This window comes from Diorhabda sublineata, chromosome 5, assembly GCF_026230105.1.
Source record: "Diorhabda sublineata isolate icDioSubl1.1 chromosome 5, icDioSubl1.1, whole genome shotgun sequence".
Taxonomy (NCBI): Eukaryota; Metazoa; Arthropoda; class Insecta; order Coleoptera; family Chrysomelidae; genus Diorhabda; species Diorhabda sublineata.
Genome location: NC_079478.1, coordinates 26,779,740 through 26,791,084, shown reverse-complemented (window position 1 = coordinate 26,791,084; position 11,345 = coordinate 26,779,740). Strand labels below are relative to the sequence as shown.

At 31.4% G+C, this 11,345-nt stretch overlaps 1 protein-coding gene across 1 annotated transcript; it reads left to right on the top strand.

The window, feature by feature from the left end:
• Nucleotides 1-1,197: 1,197 nt before the first annotated feature.
• LOC130444690 (uncharacterized) lies at nt 1,198-3,940 on the top strand. The gene is made up of 2 exons (XM_056779967.1): nt 1,198-1,514; nt 3,547-3,940. Exons 1-2 carry the CDS (start codon nt 1,198-1,200, stop codon nt 3,938-3,940), a joined length of 711 nt encoding a protein of 236 aa, XP_056635945.1.
• The last annotated feature ends 7,405 nt before the right edge of the window (nt 3,941-11,345 follow it).

The following is an 11,345-nucleotide window of genomic DNA, read 5'->3' as shown; positions in this document are numbered from 1 at the left end:
AGACTGCAACTACTAAACGGATTCTTAGAACAACTGAGATGAAGACATTACGCTCAATCACAGGGAAAACACTAAGAGACAGAATAAGGAGCAGTGAAATCAGAAGAATGTGTGACGTTCCGGATATAGTGAGATGGGCCAGAACTAGAAGAAGAGCATGGAGAGATCATGTCAATAGAATGAACAACGATCGACTGGCGCAAATCGCAAAGGAAGAGAGACCCAATACAAGTAGACCGCCTGGAAGACCACCAAAGCGCTGGTACGAAAGCCGGTCCTCGCAGTCACAACTTAGGCTGCCTCTTTGAAAACACAAGACACAGTCTTAAAATAAGAAGAAGAAGAAGAAGACATTCGCTGTATATTGAGAACCTTCAATCCACACAATGTTAGGACTTAATTTTGGCTCCATCAACTACTTTATAAATTCTTATCCAAAAGATATTTCTTCATGAATATTTGAACATTTTATCGTGTGCAACAGGATTTCACAAATAAAAACAAACAAAACACATTGTGAATAATTACAATCCTCATATGAATTGAATTTAGCACCACCATTTTTTGCTTTTTAATTTCAAAATCATCATTGGATGAATGAATTATATTTTAGCAATAAACTAAAATAAGCATTCAATATATAAATATTATCAAATATGCAAAATTATTTTGAAATTCACATTCAGGTTAGCAAATAGAATTTGAAAACTAAATCGTTAGATCCTCATTCATCAATTTTTTGTTATAACACGAGAGATGTTAATCGAAGCACTCTTATCATGGTTGTAGCCCGATCAAGGCATTTTTTATCAATCTAAGATTAATAGAATCTAGTTAGTGAGTTTTTCATTTATTTTTAAATGTTTAAATGTTAATTTCCACCATATTCAATACGAAGAAATATTCGAAAATGCGATTACGCTCCCTAGAGAACTGAAAGAATTTTTTACTTTACTATAATAACTGTTAGATATAAGGCCAGTGCTCCTCTTACATGGTCACTCTAAACACGCTTATTAATAATTAACAAGTTATTTATCACATCACTAAAATAATCTCTCTCACGCATCGATATAATATCATGTTAATTTTTCCAATAACAATAAATTCTAATATTACGCTCCAGAAAACTCACGAACGCTAAGAGATAAAACGCAGTTTTTCCAACGTAATTTGGTTAGTTCCATCAGAATAACTATGTTTTTCAGACCTATCGCTTTCCTTATCCCATCACTATTAATAGTCGGTGTTCAAAGTAGCGGAATGAGATTGCTTGAAAAAGTTTTCCATCAATGTGCTAGTACCCAGGAAATGTTTAAGTGTTTGAAAATTCAAGCTATCAAAATTGTATATAGAGCTGTTATGATGAAAAAGTTGGATTTATTTGATGGTGTTAGCTTTGTGGCAAACAAAAATATTGTAGATGGCTTTTTCGGAAGAAATTTTACCAAAGCTAAATTAGCACGACTTGAAAGTCTTCAGTTGAACGATATTCTCAGCGATATAGCTATCAGGTAATATTTCATGATTATAATACCAATAAACATATATTCAGTATAGTGAAATTTATTATGATGCTGATTATATAAAGGTCTAAAGCTATTTTCAAGTATGTAATCACTTAAAACTATGCATAAGACACTCACTAAAGTTCAATATATATTATGGATTTTTTTGTTTGGATGTGTATGATTTCAGTGATAAATTGTTCTAACCCTATAATAGCATGTTCAATGCCTTTTTTTAAGTCATTTGATTCTGAAATAACTAATGGTTGATTTTAATAAAGAAGTTATATCTCATAGCAAGCTTTCTACTTTACATTCCATGTTGATTAATTGGAAAAACTGTATGTTGTTTGATATTTGCTTGGAATTGTCTCTCAATTCACTTGTTTTGAAAATATTTGATATTAGACACTTTTCTTTAGACTGACATACTGCTTGGCAAAAATATTTGGTGGTGGTATTCCCTTAAATTGACCCAATGTAACACACAACTTAGAATCGCTATTATATTCTAATACCAAAATACCATTCAAAATAATATCGAGACTTAAATTGTACTAAAGGAGGTAGTGAGAGGAATTGAATATCAGAATTGTGGTGAGCACGTTGCCATGTGGATTGTGACGTGAACTATTTGCCAGCGTTATATTCTTCTAACCACTTTTTGTGGTTACGCTCTATATCGAGCCCTAGAGGTACTATTATTATGGAACATAAATCTTCTGGTGGTATAATTAACAGATTAGGAATAACCAGCTATTTATCATAGCCTCACTAGCTATGGGGACATATTTGAAACACCAAGTTCATGGTACTAATATGGAATATGTTGATGATTCATAACAGTTAATTATTGTACGTTGATAATAACCCTAAAAATGTTCGGTCACTCACAAACAGAAATTAAAGTATTAGTTTATGAATAGTTAGAACCCAGTCTTCTTTGAGCTGACGATATTATCAAGATAATAAGCTTCGAATAGGCTTTCACTACGATGTTAAGAGGAAAGTTGAACTGATAAAAGGAATCTGCTACTCATAATCTCAAGAAAAATTCTATAATATGGTAGAGAGATAGCTAGAAAACCACGACGGAGCTGACACATCAATATTTGGAACTGGTACCAGATTATCCATATCGAAGAACTCTAGTACCAGCGCCTTCCAGACAAAACTACTTGCTATTGAAAAATGTGTGAAAACGAGCAAGGAAATGACACTGCGATCTATTACGATAGAAAAAGCAAAGAGGTTCCACGTCATCAAATCAAAGCTGATCTGATGTTCCTTAGGGATCTGAATCATAAGGCATGAATAATAAAGTTTGTTAGTTTGACTTCTAGGTCATTCGGATGCTAGAAAAATATGCGATACCTCGTCACTGGTTTTTTTAGAGTATATCCTTGCCTCTGTAAGCATCTAAATGGAAGTGGAAGCAAAAATGGAAAGTTGTAGCTTCTCTGGGTCACCTAAAACGAACCAACCCTCATCGAGAAATTCATAGCAGCTTGAAATAGGCCCCAATGCTAGAAGTCTTTTTGACTATGGAACTAGAGAACAAGCTTTGAGTTAACTTCGACAAAAGCAGCTCTAATGTAAGAACAGAATAGACATTGAGGTCAATGTGAGTCAATTAGAATAATTTAGAAAATAATTTGAAAATGTTAGTTTAAAAAGTAAATTGGTGAATTGATATTGGTAATTACTTCCAAATTATCCACTTTTTACTCTAGGTATTATATACAGAACCTTATTTTATAGGAAAATGATATGCAGAAATTTACAGGTTATTACTCTTAAAAATCACACATGGGTCAAATGATTTTCGATGTATTTGCTCCATTCTCTATAACTTACGGAACCTAATTTTTTTTAAATTGAATGAATTTAATTTGTATGATTCATATTTAATATGAGTATATCTATATCACACAGCATATACCATATTCCAATGAAACCTTCAGTTTAGTTTGGTTTTCTAGGGTATCGTTTCGCAAGTTTGATTTCAAATATAACCTGTATATTCATATTTTTTCAGATTTATGGAAAGCCATAGATTAGAGCTAAAAAACACAAAGCCAATAGAAGAAAGTAGGAAAAAGAAGAATAAAGGTGGTAGCGGCAACCTCGCTCTATATTGGGCTCTAGCAACCAAAGCTATCTTCTTAGCCATTGCCTATAAAGGTATAGCAGTTATGTCTGGTTTTGCTCTAGTTATGGGAAAAATGGCGTTATTATTAGCTGCAGTAATAGGTTTAAAAATATTAGTTAGCGGAGGCCAGAAACAGACTACATTGGAAATAGTGGAACAACCTCAATATAGTAAATCGCACTCACATTCAACATCCTATGAAAATGGAGGATACAGTCATCATAGATTGTACGATATAGCGGGGAATGGATCAAGAACAATTCCCATACCATATATTTGAAATGGGATGTTTAAGAATCATAATAAGGTCATAGAAACTGAAAATACTAATAGGTTAGTAATATGAAATTTTTTCTAAATAAATACATAATCAAGAAACAAGCTGAAAAGAGGAATTTTATAACTTATAATTTTGTTATAGAATTGTTTCTAATAAATCCTTCAGCTGTCAATATAGCATGAAAACATTACTCTTAAAGAACCAAAAACTATTTCTTGTATTGTAGATTAGGCTATTAATGCATCAATTTTATGTATCAAACATCTACGATATGATTAAAATGGGTCTTGTTTTTATTCATGGCAATCGAACTTAGTGGTCATTTCTCTATATCAAAGATCCGGTCATTCTGTTCACATGGTTTTTCCAATATTTTCTCCAGTTTCTGTTTTATTACATATTTTCTAAATATTATATCTTATGTTTCCTCACTTCTTTTCCGGTTGAACGAATATCCACACATTGATCTCAGTGTTAGCATAATTGTGGCATTATGAATTTTTATTTTGATTTCTAAATTCAGTTATTTACCATTAATATTGTACCCTTTAGTTATCCTGATATTGATTGTTAAAGCTTTCGCGTCACCCTCTACATTGCTGATGCATGTTATATTTGCCCCTATAAATTGAATATAAGCATGTTTAAATTCTAAACTATTGAACAATTGATGTTTTGATAGTTGCTTGGATTAACATTCCTCCTGTAACTCAAGTAGAAATAGATATAAAGTGTTGTGAAGTAAACAGAATAGATCATAGTTTAATGTGATTCGAAATAACACCAGTTGCTGTAGCTGTGAGCTACACAAGATTGAATTTTGGATAATTAACTTCATTTCATTGTTACTCATTAATGTTCAAATCCAAATCTGAATGAAAGTTTCTGTCACAGCAACACTCTCAATTACACTGTCTGTAGCGCCTTTTGATAACCAAGTTATTATCTTCAGAGACTGAAGGTAAACTAATACCTAAAACTTGACTTGCCACCAATGAACCATCTTGGCCTCCTTGGTGAGAAAGTTCACACTCGTTTTTTGTTTCATCCATATTTGAAATGAACTATGTGCTCTTTAGACCGAACATTAACGGATCTCTTGGTCTTCCCGAGATACAATCACTACAGCTAATTCCATATATTCCATATTTAGAAACCAATTTGAAACCCATTTTCATAAATATTCATCCCAGTCCCTCCTTATAAACAGTATTGAAAAGTACCAGAGCAAATTTCGTGATTGAAAATTAATAACCTATTCACATTTCCCTTTCCTCTCTATGTTAAGTGGAAAGTGAATTGAACGATGTACCAGAAAATGAAAACTGGAAATCTTATATTTGATATAATGGAAAGAATCAGTCGAAATATACCTGCACTTAGCGGTATTTCCCTTAATACATGAAATTCTAGTCTATTACTATTTTTAATTACTGAGGTATCTGAAAATGGTAACTCTGATCTCTATATATGAACATTTTGCAAAAATGAGTTTTTTCCAGGTTTTTTTGTATAGAAACTCATTATCATCAAAATACCTTCACCATACCCTGGGAAAATACTGAAACTCTTGACTAATTTACTTTTCGAAATGACTCATAAACAATTCAGCCATAATCGGTGAGCAATTGCCTTCAATTACCACAGCTGTTCCTTCGTCTTGCTTGTAGAATTCGTTGTACTGAAAACAGTTTTGCCTCATTCGTTGATTGTAAATAACCTTTCATTATCAACTTCCAAATTATTAGATTCCAGTAGATCCGCATGGTACTCCAAGGTCTGCGGGAGATTAAAATCTCCCAATCTTCAATTTCTTTTCTGAAAAACTGTCCGGTTTGATATGTAGGTTCTCAAACTCATATATAACTATAATAGTAATTCAATTATAAATTCCGTATTGATATAACGGGGAGAGCACGATTTCCGTGGCGCCGCAATTTAACAGCAGACTTGGCTTAAATAGACCAAAATAAATCGAAAATGAACAATGAAATTTTTTGATATCTCGCTTCGTTTTCGAGATATCGATACTTAAAGTTATAATCAAACGTTAGTTCAAAATTCGCTTTATTGAACAGATGGCGTTCTCTAATTCGTTTCAAATGAATATTTTATCACTTCAAATTCAATATGAAACTTGTGGTCAAATAAAGAATAGATTTTTTATTCAATTTTCATATTATTTACCCTGACACTCCAAAATTATATTGAAAAAAACAGATTTTTATAGCTAATTAACGATTTTTGATAACTTTCATCACTCTGTGATGAATATAACTCAACATACGATGAATACATGAATAATTTGATGTTTTTCATAAAGAACTGTCGATTGTTTTTCATTATTTATGAAATGAAAAAAAAATAATTAGTAATTTAATATAAATATATCCTCTTTCGAGCAAAAAGTACGTTCTGATTCCTTTCAAAAGTTATTTATTTAGGTTAGGTTAGTTTAGGTAGCATTATTATATATTTTCTATTCACTATTCTATTTTTGTAATAAACAAGTAAAAATAATTGTGTTTAAATATCTTAAAAATATAGTTATGGCGTAGGTACAGTTCTGCCGTATATAAACAGACTAGACCTTTTACAAACGGACTAGATAGTTAATTAAAAAACAAGCTTTTTACACATATAGACTAATATCCTCAGTCCTTTTCTATACAGACTAGTCCTTTTATATATGGTCTATTTTTCATAAACGGTCTGTAACATATAGAAATATTGAATAAAAATTTTTCCAACTTGAAGTATATATATCTCGAAAACTAAGCGAGATATCAAAAATTTTAATTCTTATTTTCGACTTATTTTGGGTTTCAAAATGGCGTAGTCAAATACAGGAAAGCCACGGAAATCGTACTTGTGCCGATGTAACTATGGTCCCCGTTGATACATATTTATTTATCGAATAATAATTTGTGCTGTCAAATTTTCAACCTAACACTGTGAGTTTTAATTCGTCTCGCTGGAATAGAGAACTATCGGTAAAGCGAGGGCAGTGAGAAACGCGGTCAAGGTCATAGAGTTAGCAAAAATCAAATACTTGTTTTATTCTTATGATAAGTTTCAGATACGGTTTTTAAGAATTTTCAGGTTTTATACTTATTAGAATAAAATATTCCACTTTTTCATGTTTGATTTTTATTATTCCAAGAACTTTCATTGTATCATACTTCATTATTGCGAGAATAATTCAATTAACCTGGTAAGTCTTTTATCAAGTTGATTGTATGGGACACGCATTATCGGCAACGTGAAAATAATGTAAATACACTTTCTATCTTGCTTAAATCTAATGCAGAATTTATTCGGTTAGCATATGTTATCGTTAACAATTTAATGACTTGTTAAGTTGGATTGCTAGAAAAGTTGAAACGTTTTATTTGAGGAGAAAATGAATTGGTATCGGTTTCTATATTATTACAACTCATTTCAATTATGAAATGTTGTATTTCAATATCTTCAATTTTGATGATCGGTGCCCAATTCTATGAATTCTGTAATCATGATTTCAATAGTTATTAGTAAGATTATAACAATCTGCTTGCTCCATATCAATTCCAAATCATTTAAAATTAGAGAAAGGCGAATAACTGATTCTCAAAGATAATAGTAGAAAAACTACCAGATTATTCACAACAAAGACAAAGAAGTAATGAATCTGGACGAAAGAAACATAAAGGAATGGTCTCTAAACGAGGTCATAGAAACATAGTAAAGTGATAGAAAACTCTATACAAGTCAAATTTGAATGAGCGAGAAAATATGGGAAAAATAATTAATTAATTAATTATTCTGATCACGACAAACAGAGAGGCTCGAATGTGCAAACTACAGAACAACAAAGATAAAATGAGAAAAACACACCTGTGAAAAATAGTGAAAAAAGACACCAAACACACCAAACAAATTATGATAATGTATTATATATGCGTCATGCTCATTGATAATAAGAGATTTAAAAGGCAGAGGTTAATGATACTGACAAATAGCCAAGCATCTATTGAATCGGAAAGCTCTTCTATAATCGGCTCCAAAATAGTTTTAGAATGGTTAAAACTTCTATTGTAAGTACCACGACACCCTACAGTAGAAGTGGCATAATAGATGAACTAGCACTCTATGCACCAAAAGCTTATTGTGGAATCAGCCTCGATGCAATATTCACATGAAGACAACAAAGTAGCCCTAACAAACAAAGATATCATTGGGAACTACGACCAGAAAATGACAGAATGCAAAGAATTCCAACAGACGACTGCAGATTTTCGAATAAGAAGAGGAAATATCTAACCCCATACTTAAATCCAAGACATTATAGAATTTCAAGGATTGATTTCAGAGAGCATACTGGATATATTGGGAAAACATACCCAAACTGAATCTGGCGAATGTTTGGAATTTATTGAAAGTGGGGAATAAAAGAAGTACTGGTTCTAGAACAGATCTTGGAAAGTAGAGGATGCGGCGCAATAGATAATTCAGATTTCAATACATCCAAGCATGTATACATTGACCCAAACCACACCCATTGAACAAATAACTGTGAAATGCTATTAATACATTGATCTCAACTTAACTCAACAAAATATTCAAACTTTACACAGGCTTTAGATAATTTAGATAATAACAAAGAAGGATTCAAATAACGGGACCATAAGGATATCGTCAGTAAGATTAATAATACAAGAAGAACAAACGAAGGAAATATCAATTTAACAGCAATGTTTGACAAGAGGTTACAATTTCTAAATATATATTTAGTATTGCATCAGATGGAAACATTAGAATAATTTGATAAGAAAGAGCCATGAACAGTGAAGAGTTAATTATTATATTATAAAGTTAATTATTGAAATAATAAAGAGAAAAGTGTGAATGAAGGAAGAATAAAAACAGAGTTTATCTCCATGAATAGAGTTCAAACAGAAAAAGTTGGAATAATGAGAAAATATACTAAATAGTAACAAATATCGAGAATTCTTCTTAAAGGAGAAAAATTTATCATAGTAAGAACTATGGACACTTTGAAGGAAAAATGAAATTGATTAGCTACATCAACCACAACATACTGGAATATATAAGAGCAGCTAGTTACCATCGACGGTGATGTTACTTTATTCACTGTAATATCTGCTCTACACAATCTATTCAGGTCGGTGTAGAGGTGTGGACTGAACTTTATCTGCGTACATATACATGTTTAAAAATGATTATAAGTGTAGGTAAGGAATAAAGAAGAGGACCACTAACGAGACCTAAGCAAGCTGATGTTATTCACCTATATCACGTTTCCTAGTATAATGTAATTTTCACATTAATAAATTATGTAACTATCGATATATTGATAGTGTCGATCGAGGCCAACATCATTCAGTTTTCTATGAGATAGTGGCATGTGTATTGGATTGAATAAATATTTCAACAACTTCTAAAATAGTTGTATTTTTCACGTTGTATCCTCCACTAGAGAAGATCATTTTGAAAGAAAATAACTACTTCAAATTTTGTAAAAGCACAAATATAAGTATAATGAATAATAATCATAATGCATGACCTATTTCATCTCACAGATATTTGTGTTTTGCAAACAAACCGTTATTAGAAATTTATTTAAAATAAGTATTCCCAACATCTGCGACTATAAAATACTTTCTAATTCTATTGTGTTTTTTCTCGATTAGTTAAAGTGGATCATAATGATAATCGTATTAACAATAACATAATCTAATACAAACCTGGGAATGATGCAGTTTTAAGCAAAGTTTGATGTTGAGAGTGAAATTCTAACGGTCTTTCTATTTCCATGACCGGTTCAGAATATAAATGGAATTATTATAAGTATTGTGCATGTACGAAGAGCGTATGAAAAAAGTTAACAATCACAGCAAACTATACTCACAATACTCAAAGATAAAGTAATGAAAGATTGAACGAATCTGATTTACAAAAATTTTATAGTAAATAATTGTTACATGTCCTTTTGTTTCCTAAATACCGGTGTATGATGACTTAATGTCTAACCCCCATTGGCAACTTGATAGTTGGTGATTGAGGAGCTAATAATGAAATAGAGAGCATATATAACAAAAATTATGATTCTTAGAATAAGAGTATGAACGGCTCATTAGATTAATATTAATAGAGAACAAAACCGATTGGATTTAGGAGTTTTGTTATATCAACCGAAATAAATACAGCTGGAGCAGTAGCAGTAGTTTTTGCAGCTAAAACGTACTTAAGGTTTTGTGTAGTATTCCTCATGGATCGTACAATAGTTTTTATTTATATGGAAAGGAAGATATTAGTACTTTTTTATTCAATCGGTACTACCATAAAGTTAATCGAATGCTGATCTATGTTCATTATTATGAACTGTTCAGTCTACCATGTTTTTCTTACCTTCACCACCTGACCTGTATTTTTGCCAAAAATTCTCAACTACTTTCATAGCTCTCAGAGTAATTTGCAGTGAGGAATTGGAAAACTTAGTAAAAAAACATGTGAGCATAGCTCACTACATTACATTCATAAAACTCATAAACCGAGACGTGTGAATTTATTCAAGGATTTCTACCACGAAGGCTGCTGTTTCAAAATAAACTGAACTTTTGCGAAAAAACGTTAATAGAGGAGACATATAATGACATTATAACAGACTACATAATTTTACTACCAAAAATAGGAGATTGAGTGGATAAAACATTTTCATACGCGTCTTTTTGTACATATTTCACGATTCTAAACTGAAGATTCCAAAAATAAAAACTATTGCAGAGGATACTCAAAAAGTAATCTAAATGAAAAATGTTCTTTGACTATTGTGAAGAGTACATAAGTAATATATTAACAAAAAATTGGAGTATTTTTTATACAGCAAAAAAAATTCATGAAGCTCACGTTTGAGGCCAGACGAGATTCGTTTGCTTTGAAATCGAGCCCCAAAATTTGTCAAATTTTCCTTGCGAAGGATACTTGATTAGTATCTAAAACCAAAAAACCAACAAAAATTGTGGTGCGAGTATTTTTTATAACGTCAAACGTTTACGTATCAGAGCTGAAGCGCCTTGTTAATTGTGAAATCGAGGCCCAAAAATTTTGTCAAATTTTGTTAAAGGATTGAAAAGGGCACTTCAATATCAAATAAAACTTTTTATTCAATGGATAGGTTATCTGCTATAAAAATTTTCAGATATCTAGTAAAATTCCACACTGGATAGTGCGAACACATTTCAAAAAATACGCCAAAAACAAAGACATTTTGTATGACAAATCTATGTCGATTGTCAGTATCTTCTAAATTTGCTCAAAATTACAAATAATCAGATTTTGGCTACACAATGTGGATATTGACGTTGATTGATTAGATAGAAAAATACTTACATCAAAATTTTTT

Excerpts from the sequence above, each read along its gene's own strand:
- LOC130444690 (XM_056779967.1), top strand. The coding sequence starts at position 1,198 with ATGTTTTTCAGACCTATCGCTTTCCTTATCCCATCACTATTAATAGTC. Across the intron at positions 1,515-3,546 it reads CTCAGCGATATAGCTATCAG|ATTTATGGAAAGCCATAGAT; the intron begins GTAATATTTCAT and ends ATATTTTTTCAG.